The 23462-nt window shown below is 41.1% G+C and overlaps 1 protein-coding gene across 1 annotated transcript in view; it reads right to left on the reverse strand.

The window, feature by feature from the left end:
- LOC123517268 overlaps positions 1-23462 on the reverse strand; it is a 230171-nt gene that overhangs the window by 117075 nt on the left and 89634 nt on the right. Inside the window, exon 6 of the mRNA XM_045277241.1 lies at positions 3601-3669. Coding sequence (XP_045133176.1) covers positions 3601-3669 — 69 coding nt within the window. The remainder of the gene's footprint in view (positions 1-3600; positions 3670-23462) is intronic.

Here is a 23462-nt window from a genome sequence, read left to right on the forward strand (position 1 = left end):
CCTTCTCCACCTCTTCCATGCATCCTCTTTTCTTGTTCTAGCCTTTTCACATCTATCGTTAAACCAGTCCTGCTTTCCAACTTCTCTATGTTGTCTTATTGGTACAAATTTTTCTCACCTTCTTTGTATATTTTATAAATTCCTTCCACTTTTCATTTGCTCCTTAGCACTCTTGAATTTCATCCAATTTGTCTCTTGAAAGAATTTCTTTAGGTTTCCAAAATCTGTCTTGGCATAATTCCATCTTCCCACTTTATATTCTTCATTTCTTCTAGATTTCTCTTCATCTATCACCTTGAACTCCAAAACTGCATGATCACTCTTTGCTAAAGGGCACTCCACCCTCATCTCCTCAATGACCATTGGCTCTGTACTAAAGACCAAGTCCAGTCTTGACGATGCTCCTCTCCTCCAAACCTAGTATCTTCTTTGACCCACTGAGTTAACACATTTTCCATTGCCAGTGTCAATAGTGTATTTCCCCATGTTGTCTCTGATCCTTCCATTGACCAGTCCTCCCAACACACCTCTTTACAATTAAAATCTCCCATCATTATAGTTCGTTCACAGCCACCCAACATTTCTTCCAGACATGTTCCTGTATCACTTATCATTTCTTCATATTCCTGTACTGACCATGCATTTGTCTTAGGTGGTACGTACACCACTATGTAGTGCCTCTTTTTCCTTCATTAGTTTCTGCTCTGATCTTTAGCACTTCTGCCTTTCCCATACCTTTTTCACTTGATCCACCTTTATATCTTTTTAACCAGCAACATCACTCCTCCTCCCATCTTACCTACTCTATTTCTTTTCCAAACATTATATTTCCTTCTCCAACCATCATCAGGTCTTCTCCTCTCTCAGTTTTGTTTCAGTAAGACCCACAATATCTGGGTTCTTGTCCCTCAAGTAATCGTTGAGTTCTAAAATCCCGATATCACTCCATTTATGTTGGAATACATTACATTCGCTCATATGTAAGTTTCTTTAGTCCTTTCTTGCTGTACTTTTCTGGGTTATGAACCACTTCCTCAGTCTCATATCCAAGATTCTCCAGAAAAACTCTTTCTTCTCCTCTTCTGTCCTCTCTTCATTTTTTTTCAAAGCCTCCTTTCTCAACTCATTTAACATTTCTCTTTCCTTTTCACCGAGATCTCTTCTCAACCAAATCTTCCTTGTTGTTTCCTGCTGGGCTAGCCTCCATGACTTCTCCACCAATTCATCTACATCCTTTTGTGACTTAAGTTTGATTCTTATTGGCCTCATACCTTCTCTTGTGAACTTTCCAATTCTATGGAAGTCCTCTATTTCTTGTACTAGGTCTTTTCCTCCTCCTGCACCACATTAATGATATTATTTATCACCTTTTTATGTTTTCTCTCTCTCCATTTTACTCGGTGTCTTATCCTCCTCCACACCAAATATCACCACACATCTCTTTTTGTCTACAGTTTCCCTCACCAATGTCTCATTTGACTTAATAACCTTCACCACTTTCTCAGCAATCTTCTCTTCTATGATCTGTTGATCTATAATTTCAGCAAGGCCCAAAGTTTTCTCCCCAGACTCTTTGATTTCCTTTTCCAGACTTGCAACTTTGTAATTTACCTCCTTTCTTTCCACTTCCTGACTTTTTCCATTCAGCCTGCTTCTCCATCACTTTTCCTAGAGATTCTCCACATTTTCGCAATTCACTTTAATTAGCTTAACTTCCTCTTTCAGTGCTTCATTTTCCTTCTTCATATCGGCATAGTCTTTCTTTACATTGTCATAACTCGTTTCCAGGCCCCCATACTTTTCAAACAGTTTTTCAATTTTACCTTCTAACTCCAGAATTTTCTTCACATAAGCGCTCTTCTCCATTATTCCTTGAAACCCTGTGAAGTCTGATTCATCTTTCGAGTTCACGGCCGCCATGTTGCGCAGATGTAAACAAACCAGCTGATGGCTCAAACGCAGGCTACAGTGTGTGTGTGTGTGTGTGTGTGTGTGTATTTACCTAATTGTATTTACCTAATTGTAACATACGGAAAAGAGCTATGCTCGTGTTGTCCCGTCTCCATATCTATTAATGTCCAGCTTTTCTTAAAATCATGAATATTCCTTGCGTTGACCACTTCCACGTCTAAACTATTCCATGCTTCCACCCTTCTATGAGGAAGCTATATTTTTCACATCTCTCCTATAAGTGGCCATTTTAGTTTTTCCCATGCCCTCTCGACATTCTTCCATTCCACATACACAGATCTTCCCTATCCATTTTTCCATGCCAATCATCACTCTGTATATTGCTATCAGGTCTCCCCTTTCTCTTCTGTTTTCCAGGGTTGGAAGTTGCATTCTTTTCAGTCTGTCTTCATAAGTCAAATCTCTTAAGTCAGGCACCATTTTCGTTGCAGCCCTCTGTACTTTCTCTAGTTTCCTTATGTGTTTCTTTAAGTTCGGAGCCCACTGTATTGTTGCATATTCAAGCCTCGGTCTTATCATTGCAGTAATTATTTTCTTCATCATTTCTTCATCTAGATATCTGACGCCACTCTTATGTTCCTCAATAAGTTCAATACTTCTCCAATTATTTTGTTTATATGTCTCTCTGGCGATAGGTCATTGGTAATTGTCACCCCAAGGTCTTTTCTTCATGACTGGTTTTATGTCTTCATTTCCTATCTTGTACATACTCCTGATTCTTCTTTCACTCTTGCCAAACTCTATTTTCTTGCATTTTGTCGTGTTGAACTCCATTTGCCATGTACAGCTCCATTTCCATATTCTGTCCAAGTCTTCCTGGAGTAGTTCGCAATCTTTGTCACATCTCACTTTTCGTAACAATTTTGCATCGTCTGCAAATAGGCTCACATAACTGGACACCCCATCCACCATGTCATTTATGTAGACTGCGAACATTACTGGTGCCAACACTGATCCCTGTGGAACTCCACTCTCCACCAATCCCCATTCTGATGGTCTGTCCTTAATTATTGTTCTCATTTCTCTTCCTACCAAAAAGTCTTCCATCCATTTTAGTAAACTGCCATGCACTCCTCCTACCATTTCAAGTTTCCAGATCAGTCTCTGGTGTGGTACCTTATCAAAGGCCTTTTTTAAATCCAGATATATTCCATCAGCCCAACCATCTCTTTCCTGTATTACATCTATCACCCTCGAATAGTAACATATCAGGTTTGTCGTGCATGAACGCCCTGTGTGTGTGTGTGTGTGTGTGTGTGTGTTGTAGTAAGCACATGGAAGAGGCACCATTCTAAAACTTACCATATTGAACTATAAAGAAATACCCAACATACTAATGATAAAATGTACCAAAGCTGGTAAGTCATTATCAATGTTGGCAATCATGGTTTGCACTGAAGTAACCTGCAGACAATACTGCAGTTACCAAGTGTGGTTGGTTCAAAAACTATTTTCAGTTGTGTTTCTCACTCCTTAGAATACATCCATTAAATTTGAACTTTTTTAAAAGAATATTCATTAAGTTGAGGTTTTACTTAATATTCATAAAACAAAACTCTTGTGGTTTGGATAGATTCATTTTCTCTCATACCTGCTGAATCTGCTTACAAATATACATGTGTATCTTACCTTCTTGTGGTTTTTGCCATTTTCATGTGTAATAAATGGGTCGTATGATGACAAATCTTTACAGCACACCTGTTGAAAGATTTTTGGGGGTCAATTCTTTAAAACAGTTAAATACTGACATTCTTTACTAAAAATCTTTATCCAGCAAAAGAAAACAGGAAGCTATTCCAGTTATTTCAGGATATAAAAATTCCTACAAAAAAAAAATAATATTCATCATCAAATTAATATGTTGTGGAACAATGGTTCTTAAATTCAAATCATTCCTGAATATTATTCACCAAATTGAAAACTAGATATTTTCTCCATTGGAATCAATGTAAAATGGATTAATCCATTCCCAGACATCTATCCACCCTGTCTTAGCAGCTTCTGACACTACTACTGCTAAGATGTCTGCTATAAATTATTATTATTACAATTATTATTATTATTATTATTATTATTATTATTATATGGCAATTTTTGTGTTTTAATATCTAAAATAGGTAACTTTGTTTCAGTACTAAATTATGGTATAACAACCAAAGCAACTATGAATTCAAAATTTTCCTCAAAAAAAAAAAAAAAAAAAAGTTTGAAAAGCCTGCATTGTATACAGTAACATATATCATATAGTAATATTCACACAATTTTGACTAGAAATGTGGAGATCTTGTCAAGAACAAAGAGAGTTTCATAAAGAGTAGAGGTACTAAAGACATTTTTATTATATTCAAGTAAGCAACTGAAAAATGCTGGTGAGAAAAAAAAAAAATATGACACATTCTTGGAGATAGCATATGACAGAATTAACTGTATAGTAATATGGGATGTATCATAGGTAGTGGATGATTGGTTATTAAAAGGATGCAAAAGCATGTATCATGACAAATGAAGGAATATCAAAAAGTTTTGAAATATAAAACAGGAAAATATATGTATAGTGACTATAACTGCCACATAGTATGAGGTTTATTCAGAAGTATCAGCTCAAAGAGTGGCTTATCTTCCACATTCTAATCTGAGCAATCCCACTAAAACTACATCTGTGTGGTGTAAAACTGTGAATATAATAATAGGGTTTTTATGTACAAACTGCCGAGTGTTCGCCTAAGAGTTAAAATTATCATTGGATTGTTATTACCAACAAAGTACCCTAAGCTTGTTAACATGCCTGTTCACCGTCATCTATACTACTGTATATATAGTCCGGTCAGAGCAGCGCAGGTCACTTGCTGGCCGGCTGCCTTCCTGCCTACAAGTCCAGGTTCATCTGTAATACCTGTTGGGTGAGTCACTCAGTATTTTGTATTTCCGTTCGTTTACGTACTTGTGTTAATGTTATCGGGTGTTATTTATGAACGTATTGTGACAACCTTGCAATTGACTTGCAGGTCTCTGTGTTACCGCTCGCACGTACCTTGTAATAAAACTCGGCAGTGGAGCTATGGTTCTGGTTACCTCCAAATTGGTGACCCCGGAGTGACAGGCGCACGGAGTGACGGGCCGGTGATCGGAGTGACTGACTGGCCGGCGACCAGTGGACAGGCGGGGAACACAGCGACACATCCGGGAGTGAAGCGGCAGTCGTTACAAGTGACGTGGCGGCTTGTTGCCTACTTACGTCTTCCAGGTCTGTGTAGCTGGCTGTTACACATACCAACACTCCATTCTGCTACAGTGGTACTGATTGAAACCCTGCCAAGCTCCTCGATTCCTCACGGCTTCAGATGTGTTGGACTGTCAGCGCAGTGTGTTAGCCTGTGATCACGTTTACGCACCGTAAGGAACAATTTTTTTTGGTGACAGTGACTCGCAATAATGTCTGATCCTGTCAAGAGTGACACCACTAGCGTAGCTGCTGCGGCTGTGGCGGTTAAGCCACCAGTGTTTGATGAGACCGCGGTAGCAAGATGGTTTAGTATCATTGAATCACAGTTCATTTTGGCGAATATAACAGTATCTAGCACCAAGTTTCACCATGTGTTGTCAAATTTGCCTGTTAGAGTTCTAAATCAGGTGAGTGATGACGTGATCCAATTTGTTTGTTATGACAAACTCAAGACAGCCTTGACTAATTTATTCTCACAGTCTAAGCCAGAACTTTTTGATTCATTAGTGACTCAGAACCAAATCTCGTTCACTAAACCTACTCAGTATTTGCGTGAACTACGCAAGATAGCAACTCCATTGGCTCTTGGTGAGGAATTTCTTAGAATAAAATTCATAAAAGCCTTGCCAAACAACATCAGGCCTCTAATTGCCACTTATGATACCAGCACGTCATTGGAGGAGCTATGTCTTATAACATGACCTGTGGTGCCCAAGTCAATCAGGTGTACACATCCAAACCATCATACTCACACAGAGATCCAACAGGTGGAAATATGACTATAAACTATGCCCACTCTTCTATTCCAGTTGGTGTTAGAGCTTTCCATGACAAGCAAAGGCCACGGGTATGTAGGTATCATTTATATTATGGACAAAATGCCAAGTCATGTAAACCTTGGTGCATGCTGTCTTCTTCAAAGGTTGGTCTCAACATGTTGCCAAGTTCTCGGCGGCCTTCACGCTCGTCATCCCCTTCTCATTCACCAAGCAGACCAGGTACTAACCAGCCACTCCTTGATTTTTTGGAAAACTAGGTGGGCAATCTGTGAACTTAACAACCGTCGGATTGCCACTTAAGATTAGTGCCAAAATCGGTTGTAAGACTCATTCCTTTCTTATAGATACTGGTTCCTCTATTTCATTGTTGCCTTCCCACCCTGATATGTTGCCATTCCTAAGACCAACTAATGTTAATTTAACTAATGCGTCAGGTGAAGTGATTAAGTGTCATGGTGAAGTCAATGTGGAGCTCGGGATTCAACGCCTACGGCGTTCTTTCCCGTGGTCATTTGTGGTGGGTAGTGTGACACAACCCATCCTTGGGACAAATTTTTTGAGTGCTCAAAATTTACTTGTGGATTATCGAAGTAATACATACACTCTTTGATCAAACAACCAAAAGTAAAATTCCCCTGGAAGCTTCAAGTTCCCTATTGCTAGCTTATAATATCGATTATGGTATTCATGACTCTAATGTTCAATCTTTACTTTTAAAGTATCCTATACTTACAGCCCCATTACAGCTTCACTCTGAAAACTGTGCGGAAGGAGCCATTGCCCATCACATAGATACTGGAAATTCCTCTCCAGTTCATTTCAAGGTTAGACCTCTCACAGGTACGAAACTTGAAGCAGCCAAACAGGAATTCAAATTTTTGTTAAATGCTGGTATTATTCAGAGATCGACCACCTTGGCGTCGCCACTCCATCTCGTTCCCAAGAAGGAGCCAGGCACATGGCGGCCGTGCGGTGATTACAGGGATCTAAACAGTGTCACGGTAAGCGATAAGTATCCCATTCCTCATTTGCGTTTGTTAATGATGTCTTTAGATGGTAAAACTGTGTTTACAAAATTAGATTTACAGAGAGCTTATCTACAAATCCCAGTTGCTGCCTGTGACATTGCTAAGACTGCAGTCTGTACACCTTTTGGGCTCTTTGAGTATAAATACATGCCTTTTGGTCTTAAGAATGCAGGGGCCACTTTTCAGAGGTTCATGGATAGTATTCTAGCCAACACTGATAATGTTTTTTGTTATCTTGATGACATCCTTGTGGCTAGTACCTCGATTGAGGAACACCTTACTGACTTAGATAATGTTCTTGCAATACTTTCTAAGCACAAATTAAGACTGAATGTGAACAAATGTACTTTCTTTAAACCTGTATTGAGTTTTCTAGGATATGAGGTGAGTGCTGTTGGAGTTCGACCACCACCCGATAAAGTTGCTGTTATATCAGAATTCCCTTACCTGGAACATCTAAGGAGCTGAGACAGTTTATGGGTATGCTCAACTTCTTCCGGCAAATGATCCCAAGGTTTGCTGAAATAGCTCATCCGGTAACGGAATTGTTGAAACATAACCATTCTACTAATTCTCTCCATTGGTCAGAGTCAGCTAAAGCCTCTTTTGATTGTTTGAAGCAGGCTTTACTTGACTGTCCTACTCTAGTTTATCCCTCTACTTCCTCCACTCAATACCAACTTGTAACTGACAGTTCTGGTCTGGCTGTTGGTGCGGCACTCTACCAAATGGTGGACGCTAAACCATCACCTATAGGGTTTTTCTCTAAGAAATTGTCTAATGTCCAGAAAACTTACTCAACATATGATAGAGAACTCTTAGCAACTTATCTTTTTGTGCTGCATTTTCTATCTGTTATAGATAGTCATGATGTAACGCTTTTCCTGGATCATAAACCCATTGTGTCTGCTTTCTATTCTAAGTCTATACCTAAATCTGATCACCAACTGTCCTTTATTTCTGAATTTGTAACCTCACTTCAATATATTCGTGGTGACAATAATATTGTTACAGATTGTCTGTCTCGGTCAACTCATGCAGTCACAGTGGATGTTTTTGATCTCCATGGTATAGCGAGAGCTCAACTGGATGATGCTGAACTTCAAGATTATAGAGGGCGCTTGGTTAAATATGATGTTTCCCATGATCTTACATTGTGGTGCGATAGATCAACAGCTTCTCCTAGACCTTTTGTGCCAGCCTCTCTTAGGGGTGCGGTTATTTCATCTTTGCATAATATTTCTCACCCTGGGGTTAAGTATACTGCAAGGTTAGTTAAAGAACGGTTCTTTTAGCCAAACATTGATAAACATGTACAAGACTTTGTCAAGTATTGCCTTCCTTGCCAAGATTCTAAAATTCACAGACACGTACGCACCTGTCACACCTATTAGTGCACCAATGGATAGATTTCGGACTGTTCATATTGATATTGTGGGTCCCTTACCTTCTGCGGAACTGCCTAATTATCCTTATCCCTTGCCATTTAAGTATCTTTTGACGTGTATTGACAGGGCTACGCGGTGGACAGACGCCATTCCCCTTGTCAATACCACCTCAACCTCTGTCGCGATTGCATTTATGAACGGCTGGGTGACGCGTTTTGGCTTTCCCCTTCATGTGGTGACTGACAGGGTTGCTCAGTTTGAGGGAGAGTTATTTTCCGATCTGGCTTCCCTAGTGGGATTTTATCGTGTTCGCACGACGAGTTATCACCCCCAATCTAACGGTGTCCTTGAAAGGCATCATAGACGCCTGAAGGCGGCTATTAGAGCGCGGAAGGAAAACTGGTTTACTGCCCTCCCCATTGTTTTATTAGGTTTCCGTATGATGCCAAATAGTTCTAATTTTTCGCCGTTTACTGCTGTTACAGGGGCGTACATGATGTGTCCTCACCTGCTATTTTCTGATGCTTCACAGACTCACACTACAGATGACACCTTGCAGTTCTTCATCAAGGAAATGAGGGCTATAAATTTTGAATCCTTTGCAGCTGGTGACTGTCACACTCTTAGTGATTCTTATGTCCCTAAGGACTTGCGTACGTGCCCTCGGGTCCGGGTGCGTGTTGACCGTGTTCAGAAGAGTTTGGAGGCACCTTATACTGGTTCGTACGATGTTGTTCGGAGAGAGCAAAAGTACTTCCTTCTTCAGCTTCCTCAGGGGGAAACGGCAGTTTCTATTGATCGCCTTAAGCCTGCCTATGAGCTGCCGAAGGACCCATTCCCTGTTCCTCATGCGAGTGTAGATTGCGGCAGTTCTTTAAGTAATCCTCTTGTCTCTCCTTCCTCTCTTTCTATTCCTCTTTTTCCAGACCTTGTTTCTAGCTCTCCTCAATGTACGCGTTCCGGTAGGGTAGTGCATTTTCGTGTCAAGCCAGAGTATCACTACTTTTGATTGTTATTGTATACACACTTTTGTGATATTTATGTGAAGTCTCTATGTTTCATGTTTATTTATTTATTTATTTTATTATAGTTTCTTTTTTTATTGCTTGATGTTCATTTGGGGTATGCTGTGTTCCGTTTTGCTTGTAATGTTTTGGTACTCCGTACTTCTGGAGGGAGTACTGTGGTGTAAGACTGTGAATATAATAATAGGGTTTTTATATACAAACTGCCGAGTGTTTGCCTAAGAGTTAAGATTATCATTGGATTGTTATTACCAACAAAGTACCCTAAGCTTGTTAACATGCCTGTTCACCGTCACCTATACTACTGTATATATAGTCCGGTCAGAACAGCGCAGGTCACTTGCTGGCCGGCTGCCTTCCTGCCTACAAGTCCAGGTTCATCTGTAATACCTGTTGGGTGAGTCACTCAGTATTTTGTATTTCCGTTCGTTTACGTACTTGTGTTAATGTTATCGGGTGTTATGAACGTATTGTGACAACCTTGCAATTGACTTGCAGGTCTCTGTGTTACCGCTCGCACGTACCTTGTAATAAAACTCGGCATTGGAGCTATGGTTCTGGTTACCTCCAAATCTGTATTGATTTTACACACAGACTATCAGTCCTTCCACTGCCTGATGCCTTCCTGGAAGTTCTGTTCCAGAATGGTTATCAAGTGATCAAGTGCACTGATAATCCTCATGGGTTCAAATCAAGACTCTTTCACTGACAACTTCAGCTTAGGGAACAGCCAAAATTCAGTCTTGGTAACAGCTAAAAATCAGTCTTTTGTAGAGTCAAAATCCTATGCCAGAATACCTAGACCTATATGGCCTAATGTATTCTCATAATGGAGTTGCAAACTGTCCAACTCCCACAGGTTTGATCTTAGTCCATTTTTTGCACATGATTCAAGATCTCTTGGTCAAGCACTGAATTCTTATAGTTGACAAGGCTTCTTGTTGGGCTTTAATTTAAGGACCTTGCAGGCTGTGGTTCACAAGGCTTCCTTTAATTCCTTGATCTTGCTTTTTCAGTTATTTAAAGTTATCATAACTATAATGTAGTATGATAATGTAAATTTTGTATACTATATAAAAGTATGGATTACTAATTTAACATAATGCACTATTAGGAAAATAGCACTTGTTAAGATTGCAATGCATGTCACACAGATTTCTTTGGGCTTATGAAAGTAGGTGAAAGAGTGAGGTTTGACCTCACTCTTTCAAGCACTATCAGCACCTCAAGTACTCTAGCTCACTACTACCCAGACCAGCAGCAACCACATGGCAGCTACAACTCCATGATACTGAGTCCCACACAAGTCAGGATAAGGCTTGGTGTTGTGACCATGATAAGACAGCTAAAATGAACCTGTGGCATGCTAGTATAAACAAGTCAAGTCAGATGGGGCTGTGTTGGTAGTAAAGGGAACATAGCGGAATTGCAAGATTGTTGGGATTGAGAAAAGGATTGAATCCTGGGGACTAGCCTCAGAAGAGTTTAATGCCAACTGGAACAGGGTGAATCAGCAGGTGAAAAGGACAACTTAACCCTTTCAACACGATGATGCGTATTTTGCATCATTGGAGTGCTTGTGACACATCTAATGAAATAATTATTTTATTATTTCTTATTTATGGTACCAAGAGATTAGTTTACCATAAAAATTAATGTTTTCTCTCATTTGTCATTTTCAGAAAATGACTTTGAGAAGGCAAACTATTTTCTTCTCTAAAATTTGCAAGGGTTTATTTCTTATTGTACATGTTATTATGAAAATTCACTTTTCATTACCATTATTTCTGTAATGAGAGAGAGAGAGAGAGAGAGAGAGAGAGAGAGAGAGAGAGAGAGAGAGAGAGAGAGAGAGAGAGAGAGAGAGAGATAGCAGCCTTTGAGTCAGGTATCTCAACCATCCAGCCTGAATATGGCACCAGGAGCCATTTTCTGTTGCCCAAAGAGAAGAGGTTAAGTTTACTCACACTAGATACATGACTATGGGAGGGAGGTGGTGGCATTGTGGATATGGTGGTGAGCGTGGGATCGGGCAGATGTCCACAGGTAAGTTCGAATCCCACCACATATCGCCTTGAAACTTTGCCATTTGTTGAGTGGTTTAAAGTTACCTACATGTCACCAGACACCCAGGTTCTAGGTGGTTACACCAAAGATGCACTTGGGTGGTGATATGGGCCCTAATATGGGTACCACTTTAAATAAAACTGCCAGTGCCACTAATGGGTGGAAGCTTAACAGCACTTCCAATACTATTAAGTTCCTTACAGGTGCTATAGGCCAGAACATAAGATTTAAAAGAATGGTGATGTGTGAGGAGGAATTAAGTAATAGGGTTCAACTAAAGCCAGAATCCAACGGAAAGATGTCTCTGATTGTTGACAAGGCACAGGAATATTCCAACAATTTAAAGGCCAACCAGTGAACCATTATTAGGAGTGGATCACTCTTAACAGGTAACAGCATTTAAAAACTTTGATCTTTGCTAGTAGGCTACACACCAATCCTGATGTGACTTGTGAGATGTAAACATGTACCTGGCCTATGACGTTGGCAGTGACTATGAGAGTCAAAGACTACAAAGCTTTTTTTATCATTTCCTTTTACATGTATGCAAGATAAGAATGTTAAAAGATTGGTGAAATTTCAATTGTGTGAAAGTATGTCTTAGCTCAAGGAGTATTGGCATCACACTAAAGAACACAGTGATGCTTGCCTGTGTCAAGATCAAAATCACTGACCGCGTTGTTTTGATTCATACAATGCATAGTGTGTGGTCACTTGGGAAATTTTTCCTGATTGATGTCATTCTATGTGAATTACCAGTAAGTATGACCTATTATGTATTGATACCTTGAAAGAAAGAGTTATTTTATGGTGTAGTACCTCTCATCACTTTGTTTACACCTGCAAAGATAACAGATTTTTGAGCCTCTGTTGCCACCAACCACTGTCCCAGTATTTAACCTTGTCCTCATAAGATGTAGGGTAATTTCCTAAGACATTTTTAGAGAAAAAGGTACCATCATATACACTACATAGACATCTTCCAAAATTTAGCTGCTCTAAGTTATGAGATCAATGAACTGAACAAATTTCACAAAGCTTTTGAGTGTTTGCTAAAATACATTGAAAATAATGGTACAGTGGAACCTCACACTTTGGGGTGAAGGATTCTCCTTTGCTGCACACTGTCTGTTACTGAGAGTGCTTTTGTCTGTGAGACCCTTAAACACCCCCTCTTTTTCCTTTTTTCAGTAGTTTATTCTCTTTGAATAATGTAAAAAAAATATTTTCATAATCTAATAATGTCTTATTCTACAGTCAATGTTGAAATAAAAGAGTACATTATTATTTAAGAAGTGTACAATAAATACTTCTCTTACCAAGAATAGGTAAATTAAAAATATACCTTCCCTTCTGATGTAATATATGTATGGAGGAAGTGCACTATGGGGATGGCATGGCAGAAGTTATGGGAGTAACAATCAAGACAGTAGAAGGGAAAAAACAGAGAATTATAGTCACGTATGTGCTGCCTAAGACAAATACATGGAGAACAGAGGAACATAAGGAAATGCAAGGAGAGGTGATTAAGTGCTTAGATAATATGATATGAAGAGATGAAAAAATATTATTAGAGGGAGACCAACTGCAAAAGAGTAAACTGGAGAGAGAAAGAGATGGAAGTACAGGCACCATCCGAGTTACGACCTAGATCGGTTACAATCAACCGGCCGTAAGTCGAAATGGTTGTAAATCTGATACACTTAACCCTCAGCTATCGCGCCCAATTGGGATTGAAATATCTGCGCCATAGCCGAAAATGCAATAACCGTATTGATCTTGGCGGGAAGTTGGTTTTGGCCAATGAGTGCTCATATATCCCATGACGTCATGGCAGGGCGCACGATAGCAGGCATCTGAGGTCACAATAATGAAATTTTAGCAGCTTTTCATGGGTACGTGATAGCAATAAAACACGATAGCTGAAGTCACGATAGCCGAGGGTTGACTGTGTATGTATGCACTCAAAATATGTGTGTGTTTATTTTAATAAAAGATCTATCTTTCTCATCCATTTTAAGTGTGAGATACTGTATATGTACAATAACATTTATCTTTGTATACAGCATTGTTTTCAGTTGCTTAGTTGATAATATATTAATATGGTAGGTTTAAGAAAGAAAAGACTTTCACGCCATTGGGTGGTGTGGAAATAAAGTATAAATTTTAATATAGTAATCGCTTGCGTATCCGGATTATAGCAGCCAAGGCCCTGGCGAATACGCGAAATATCTGGATGCACAGAATTTCCTCTCCCAACCCCTTATAAATTGAGAAAAAACAATGAATGAAAGCACATTAAATGATTGTGTATACAATAATGACTTCCTGGAGAATGATCATATGATAACATATTAGATAAATGCTTCTCTAGAAAATGTGAGGGTTGGGGAGGTGCCATCAGCAGCATCATGGCAATCTGCTGTTTCACTGCTGAACTGGACACTACCTGAGTCATTATTAGTGTGTTGACGTGAGATAATGATAGTGATGTTTTTATTGTTTGTCTGGTACAGCTTTCTACCTTTGTCTCAACATATTTTTTTTGTAATAGTGTTATTGTGAGAACTATGTCATGTAAAGTTGTGATGATGAAGGCAGTAAAAAAAAAAGTGTTTGAAAAGATCATAACAGTCTTATGATATAGAGCAGGGGTTCTCAACCTGGGGTACACGTACCCCTAGGGGTACGTGAGAGGAATTTTGGGGTACGTGGCAGGTTTCTCAAAATGCTTCAGTTTTCAATAGCTGTAAATTTGTTTGTAGTATACAATGTGGCCTACATGTGCTAGGCTGGATGTGTCCTACACTAGAACCAGGACATGTTAACAACATTAACAAGAAAACTCTTGGAGTTACATCACTTGAAAGAAAGCTCTCTTGGATTACAGTTGTCACACAACCTTGCAAACCTATAATATTTGTTCTGATTTATTATTTTATACGTTATTCAGACACACAGTGACTTATCTATCACTGTTACTAGTTACAAATTGCAACTAGCTGCAAGCAACACTAGTTCACTGCCATAATGATCAAAAATTGTCTGATATAGTTCCTTTTTGGTAAATGCATTGCATGCTAATCACATATAGTGTCTGCCTTTGAGGTACCCGTTCCTATCAACACTACCTCATAGAAACATACTAATATTAATTAAAAATTTTGTCTCCTCCACATATATAACACAATTTAAATTTAATAAACTAAGTCAATAAACCATGCATTTATTGTTACCCTTTCTGACGCTGCATTGTGGGTAAGGGGTACGTGATCAATACTGAAAGACTTTGAGGGGTACATGAGATTAAAAAGGTTGAGAACCCCTGATATAGAGAGATGGTGGAGAACCCTGGCAGTGAGGCATGGGGTGAGGTGAGTGTCTTGGAGGGGGAGATAACACACATCACAGAGGGGAGAGGGGAGGCCAGAATTGAAAGTCTAGCAGTCTCCCAATGATACATTTGTTTGTTTGTTTCTAGTTGTATTCTCTTCTTGATGTTTCTCATTCTAATTCTCGTCAACTTATACCCATCAGGCAAAAATTAGAGAGCTAAATGACACACCTCCCTACTTGACTCCTGGCCAAGCAATGTGAAGGGCATGAGTCAGGCAAAATCACACAAGACATCTAAAAATGGCTTCCTGACAGAAAGGTTATCTAATTATAAAAAAATAAACTCATAAACGACAGAGCAGCTCATCTTGGCCATTTGATACTTGGAAGTTCTGCCTTGGAGCGTTTCACAGAGAACAAACAACTCAACCACTTTTCGCTGCTAGGCTGGAACAATATATATACAGGGAATCCCCGCTTAACGAAGGGGTTACGTTCCTAAAAAACACTTTGTTAAGCAAAACTTCATTAAAAACCGATTATAACAGGTTTAACCTCTGATTTAAACTTCCATTTAGAGTAAGCAAAGTGAGACTGCATCATAGTACAGTAAAAGGTTAAATGAAAGTAAAAATTATGAAGTTAAACATTACGGTAGTTAAATTCAAGTCATTATAATGTACACTAATGTATATATGTACATAACTTTATAATGTTGATGATCTTAACTTTATGAAGGGAGGGAGAGTGAAACGGGAAATACACTAATCGGCAACCTGTGGAATGTAAACAAAGTGCATATCATGGTACCGCATACAAAACTTATGTACCACATTTCCACAAGGCTTTCCATTTTATCCATTGTAGAGTCACGAGTTTAGGTGGTTCTTTTAGCTTTCAAGGAAGATACAGTCTCACCAGCCTTCTTAATAGAGTCTGCTGACTTGAAAATAGTAGACAGTCAAGATGGTGGCAAGCAATGTTATTAGTTTTCTCGCCTCTCTCTTGTCTGTGAATAATACCCAGCTTCACTTCGAGAGTAAGACACATCTTGGTCTTCTTAGGAACGTTAGGCCACATTGCAGGGCGTTTTGGTGGTAAGTTGAACTAGGGAAGATGAGCTGCTGGTGACGTTGTAATGTTTTGACTGGGGAGTGAGTGGTGTGCATGATCTTGATCTTGATCTTGATGCTACAGGTGATGCAGAATTTCTTCTGAGTCAGGCCTTTGTATCGGCAGCGCCTGTGTTGTCCACAAGAGGCTTGATCTTGATCTTTATTCTACAGGTGTCTCAGGATTTCTCCTGAGGCAGGCCTTAGTACCAGCAGCTCCTGGTGTATTCAAAAGCCTGTCAGCTTGCATGATACGGTGGGGCTTTCAAATGTGGAAAAAATTACCTGGATAAAACTTCGTAAAAGCGAGTTTGGTGTTCGTTAAACGAGCAGATGGTAGTAAAATGAAACCTTCGTTGTAGTGAAATTTTGTTGTGTGAACCTTCGTTAAACGGGGTTGCCTGTATATATATATATATATATATATATATATATATATATATATATATATATATATATATATATATATATATATATATATATATATATATATATATATATATATATATATATATATATATATATATATATATATATATATATATATATATATATATATATATATATATATATATATATATATATATATATATATATATATATATATATATATATATATATATATATATATATATATATATATATATATATATATATATATATATATATATATATATATATATATATATATATATATATATATATATATATATATATATATATATATATATATATATATATATATATATATATATATATATATATATATATATATATATACAATCATACCTCGCCGAACACGAATCTCACGTATACACGAATCGGTAAAATATACCATATTTCACCGAGCATGACTTTGACTCGCGATTGCACGATTTGGTCCCCATTTGAATCTCCCGCTGGTCCTGTGTTACTGTCTTATATATGCATATATGTTCACAAAAAAACATTTCTATTAGCTTTTTACAAGCCTTGCCCCCAAGAAAGGATTGTTTTGTAATGCATAAAGTGAAATCTTAATGGAATACCAAAAAAAAAAAGCATAGATGAGATTAGCCACACGAAGCAGGAGACTCGTGGCCACTCAGCCGCTTCTTCTTCTTGTGACCCTTGTAGCTTGCGTGTTACTTTCATCACGATGTTTATGTTTCCACCCCTCTATTGCCTGCTATAATGGATATCATATCTTAGTATTCATATACGCTCATGTCATGAGGATAACCTGGACTCCGTGGCAGTGAGTGATAGTGAATTACTAATGAAATACCACAGTATTTCATTAGTAATTCACTATCACTCACTGCCACAGAATCCAGGTTATCCACATGGCATGAACGTATATGAATACTAAGATATGATATCCATTACAGCAGGCAATAGAGGAGTGGAAACAAATGTAATATCGTGGTGAAAGAAAACACGCCAAGCTAAAAAGATCACAAGAAGAAGAAGCGGCCAAGTCGCCGGAGTCTCCGCCGTCTGTGGCCGTTCTCATCATCTCTGCTTTAATTTTTGGTATTCCATGTAAGATTTCACTTTATGCATTACAAAACAATCCTTTCTTGTGGGCAAGGCTTGTAAAAAGCTAATAGAAATATATATATATGTATATATATATATATATATATATATATATATATATATATATATATATATATATATATATATATTTTGTTTTTTTACCAATGTGGTATATTGGGGACCAGCCCAGAATGCATCCCCCCTATTTCCATTATTTCCTATTGGAAAATTATGTCCGCTTAACGAATTTTCGCTCTTTGAACAGCTTTGACACCCCCTATCCTGTTCATTAAGCAGAGTATTACTGTACTAGTACTGTAGTTAAATAAAATGTGTGTTTGGTACTTCATTTCTTGGTTTTTTCAGTCTTTTTGGTAAAAAAAAAAAAAAAGTTTTTTGGGGAGGATCTGGGAGCGTAACCCATATTTTCCCATACGGCTTATTATTCGCCCAACACGAATCTCGCCGTGCACGATGAGCTCAGGAACGTAACTGTCGTGTTGGGCGAGGTATGACTGTATGTATGTATATATATATATATATATATATATATATATATATATATATATATATATATATATATATATGGTAGTTGTCGTAAAACAGGGGTAGCATGGAGACAGCTGAGTCCATTATGAAAGTGTATTTAAGGTAGCACAATACACTACAAGTGTAAACCGAGCGAAACGAGAGGCAGGAGGCGTAGAGTGTCGCCTGAGGCGGCAACGAGCGAGGACTGAGGGGAAGGACGTGACAGAAAGGGAGTATGGGAAAAACAAAGGACATGCTAACATTTACATATATATATATATATATATATATATATATATATATATATATATATATATATATATATATATATATATACACAAACACACACACACACACACAAATGTATTTATATCTACTTATGAAGATGCTATTCCGGACAGTGGCGATACGGATTGCATACTATAGCGTGAAAAGTAACCTCCAGAGAGAGAGAGAGAGAGAGAGACAGAGGCGAGGATTGCATACTATAGCGTGAAAAGTAACCTCCAGAAAGCGAGAGAGAGAGAGAGAGAGAGAGAGAGAGAGAGAGAGAGAGAGAGAGAGAGAGAGAGAGAGAGAGAGAGAGAGAGAGAGAGAGAGAGAGAGAGAGAGAGACTGTTTATAAACAGAGGCGTCGTATGGCCTGTAAGCTTCCTCAGGACTTTCCCGTGACTCAGGAACCCTTCGAAGCTCTGATTTACCATAGAAGTAGTTGAGTGTGCCGTGCATGCGGGGATGTTTATAGTTTGGTATAAGTGCATGGACTTAGTCTATAATTCACTTGAAAAAAACTAGCCCAAGCCCTAAAACCCCCCTTCGAATCTGCGGCTCATTTCTGCGCATGCGCACTGAACATCAACCCTCCACCCGGGCCACCCCGCCTCCCTGTTCCAACACTCCACTCCCTTGCTCCCTCGGTCCCCAGTGTGGTTACCATAGCAACGGAGGACTGTCACAGCTGACGACCCAGCAGGCCGCGCTACCTCACCTTGCCTTGCCTTGTGCGTGGCTCAACTATCTCTCTCTCTCGCCACCACCCTGACTACACTTAACCTCCACTTGGTCCATTGTGTTCCCATAACCTGAAGCTAACATGACAGTGGAGGCAGATAATCACAAAACTATTGCCAGACCATCAGGAATATCAGGATACACGCCGCAAAGTTACTGTTCTGTCTGCAGTAAAACAACTGTAAACACAGCCTCGCGTGGGTGTATCACCCAACGCTGCTGCAACTCTGCCCATGTCACCTGTCTCTGCTCGGAGACTGACTTTGACTGCAGCAAAGTATCTTCCCTTCGTGAGACCCTGGGCATCACAGCTCCTGTATCTTACAAGGAAGATAAGAATAACACCATCTCCTCTCAGTCTCGTCAAAGAGACACTCAGACTGACTCTTTACCAGAAGATGACACGGCCGATTTACTCGAGTTAAATCCTTTTGAGCTCGTGAGAATCATCCATGATCTTCGACTTGAACTCAGCAAGAAAAATCAACTTATCAGTTTCTACAGCAGAGTTTCCTCGAATATCGGTGGTGTTAGGGACGCTGCCGTTAGTGTCCTAAGCTTCATTGACAACATCGCTGCTAATCATTCCAGTCTAGAGACGCTCAACACCAGGACTATAGCCTCGTCTGCCCGCCCTGACTGGATCGATAATGCGTGGATCAATCACGTCACCACCAACCAAGACTCAAGACTGGTGGACGTCTGACACCCCTCGCCCCCTTAGGAGTGCCACCAGTGCCTTCCCGCCTGGCCCTAGACTGGCCTGCCCAGACCACCCAGTCGACAGTGACTGACCCTGACTCGCCCACTCAGTCTGGTCCTGTTGCTTCCAGTCAGATTCAACTTGACGCCAACACTCACGATCAGACACTGTCAAGCACGCAACAGTCTGCTACTGCAGCACCTGCACCTACAACTGGACAGGACCCACTTGGCGCTGCATCCATCCCTGTCTTGCAACGTCCCAATCAGTCACATAACAATCATTCGGCTCAGCCTGTGACAGGTAACATAGGCCAACAACGACCACCAAAGTCTTCCAGGGTGCCTACATCAGGCAATTCTGTAAACATCGCTCAGAGGCAGGGCTATCAAGTCAACAAACCAAATAACAAGAAAAAACAAGTGCTCAAACCTTTTTCTAGTGCAGCCAATCTGACACGTTCTACACCCTCACAGTTCTGCCACTACTGTAAACGTAAGGGCCACACAGAGTCCAGCTGCCTGAGGAAAAAGAAGTGCGACTACTGTCATCGTCAAGGACACTCCACCCAAGATTGTCATACTAGACTGACAGAGGAGAGAAAACAACAGTTCTTCCACAGGATCTCGACGGAGCAGGCGCAAAACAACGCCATTCTTGTTCAGTCACTCAGTCGCCTCCTTGCTCCTACCTCTCTCCACCCAGCAGCCCCTGCTCTGCCTCAGCAGGGCAACTTGGCTGCACAACTTCTATTGCCATCACACCAACAGCCACTTCAGACGTGTTCTGCCCCAGCACAGCCTCCCTACAACCATCCCGGCGGGTGGAGTCATGCAAGCCAGTAACCGTGACCACCTCACCATCATTTCTGCCAACGTCAGGGGCCTTCAGACCAACATCGGCAACCTCATCCACTCTCACGTGATTCCCCACTCACCTGATGTAGTGGCCACAGTGGAAACCTTTCTGAATGACACCATCCCCAGCAACTATGGTCTCATTCAGGGGTACACAAGGTGGTATAGACGTGACAGGCATTGTGGGACCTTCGGTGGTATAGCAGTCTGTTTTCGTAAGAACCTCTCAGTCCAGCCTTTAGAAGTAACATTCCCTATCCACCTTGAAATAATGTTTTTCAAGATCTTTACAAGACGTTATGGCTTTACTCTCCTTTGTATCTGCTACCGGCCTCAGTGGCAGGGTGATGAGCCCATAAGATTCCTATGTACCCACCTGGACAGGTTATTGCAACAGTTCGCCTGCAATCACTCCATCATTGTGGGTGATCTAAACCAATACCTAGTTGCCAGGTCTTTTGAGGAACTACTAACAGTGTACAGTCTCACCAATCATGTCACTTTCCCAACTCACATATTAAGTTCTTCCCTGGACCCTGTTATCAGTGACCTACCAGAATGCGTCATCACCTGCCGCCCTCTTGGTACTGTGGGATCCTCTGATCACCTGGCGGTCCTCACCACTGTACAAGTTGGGGTACTACGAGATGTCCCCATGAAGCGCACCAACTGGCTATGGGGAAAGGCTGACTGGGCTGGCTTCCGAGAAGCGGTACGCACCACACATTGGCGTACCATCCTGGTAGGTGACGTTGATGACCAAGTTAGTAGCTTTACAAATACCATCCTCACTCTTCAGGAGCTATACGTCCCCAACCACACCTTCACGGTCAAACCACTCGACCAGCCATGGTTCGGGTACGAGTGTAGAACAGCTGCTGATGTGAAGAGTAAGGCTTGGAAACGGTGCAAGCGATGCCCGACCCAGCACAACAAACAACGTCACAAAGAGGCGTGTGACAATATGAGCCGGGTGCAACAGTTTGCTCAACAGCGGTGGCAGAAGGAGCTGAGAGGCAAACTGTCAGGCCGAGCAGTTGGCAGCAAGTCTTGGTGGGCCGCCCTTAAAGACCTGCAAGGCTTCTCACTGGAGGATCACATACCTCCACTCAACAATGCCGACGGTTCCATCGCCACAAAGAGCTGTGAGAAGGCTGAGGTGCTGGCCTCTCACTTCTCCCTTAAAATGACTGTCCCTGACTTTGGACGTCCTCCCCCTGCTGTGCCGCGGCTCACCAATGCGACAATCGAGGACGTCATCATCAACACAGAGGAGGTGAGGAGACAGTTACAAGCTACTGACATAAGGAAAGCCTTGGGCCCAGATGGTTTATCACCACACGTTTTGAAGCACTGTGCCTCTCAGTTAGCTGCACCTGTCACTGCCATCTTCCAGCTCTGCCTGAGCACTGGTAAGTGGCCCTCACTCTGGAAAGTGGCTAGAGTAGCGGCCATTCATAAAAAGGCGACAAAGACGGAACCGAAAAATTACAGACCTGTGTCCCTCTTGCCTGTCCTTGGTAAGACTTTGGAGTCTATGATTGCCAAAAGAATCACTACCTACCTTGACGAACATAGACTCCTCAGCAACAGACAGTTTGGCTTCCGCTCCAACAGGTCAACTAATGATATCCTATTGAACCTGTCCACCGCATTGCACCAAACATTAGACAGAGGAAAGGACAGCTTCGTCATCGCCCTGGACATAGCAGGTGCGTTTGACAGAGTGTGGCACTCTGGCCTCGCCACCAAACTACGCAGCATGGGCGTGTGTGGAAGCCTACTTCACCTTCTACAAGATTACCTGCGGGACAGATCTCTCTGTGTGGTGGTAAATGGACAATCATCGCAGGACCACCCAATTGGTGCCAGTGTCCCACAAGGCAGCGTGCTTGGTCCACTGTTATGGAATGTGTTTTTTAACGACCTACTGCAGCTCATCCCTGAAGCCCACGCCTACGCCGACGACTGCACACTCACATTCCCTTGTGACAGTACTGACCACCGAGCTACTGTCGCCCTCATCAACCAAGCACTGGAGACCATCACCTCATGGGGACGACGGTGGCAAGTCGACCTGGCTCGTGATAAAACACAAGTCATGCTTGTCACCAGACGACGCAGTCCCCCTGCCATCCCCATCCCTCCCATTCATCTGGATGGTTTGGCGTTGCCTCTGCTGTCTGCTGTCACCATTCTTGGCGTTGAAATAGACAGCAGCCTTTCCTTCACCAGCCACGTCAAAAAGACAGCTGCCAACGCCGCTGGCAGTTAAGTTGCGTCAGACGAGTTTCACATCTCATTGACGCTCGAGGGGTGACCAATCTCTACGCCGCCCAAGTCCGATCCGTCATGGAGTATGCTCCTCTGACTTGGTCGTCTTGTCCCCCTTCCTACCTTGGCCTCCTTGACAAGGTCCAAGACCGTGCCCGGCGGCTCATCTCTACTAAGGTTCTCCCAGACGAGCAAGCTCCCCTCCTACAACCTCTACAGCACAGGAGAGATGTGGCGGGTCTGTGTGCCACCTACAAGATCCACAAGGAGGGCGCCCCCACACCTCTTTGCTCTCCGACAGCCGTGGGCCGCGCCTCACCCCCCACAGCACGAGGGAGGCTTGCACGGAGAATCACCTCACTGTTCCATTTGCCAGGACGGAGACCTTCCTCCGTTCTTTTGTGTGCCAAGATACACTAGGCTTTGGAACAACTTAGTGAGTGATACAGATATACACAAGGTTCCTACTCTTCAAAAATTTAAGTGTGAGGCTAATAAATGGCTAAAAGTGTAATAGCGTATTGTTTTAAATGAAAGTGTATCTTTTGAAATGAAAATGTTGGCCTTCAAAAGTGAATATGTGACTTTCGGCAAGAAAATTTTTAACCAAGTAAATGTGAATCTTTCAAGGAAAAA

This window comes from Portunus trituberculatus, chromosome 6 (assembly GCF_017591435.1).
Source record: "Portunus trituberculatus isolate SZX2019 chromosome 6, ASM1759143v1, whole genome shotgun sequence".
NCBI classification, from domain to species: domain Eukaryota; kingdom Metazoa; phylum Arthropoda; class Malacostraca; order Decapoda; family Portunidae; genus Portunus; species Portunus trituberculatus.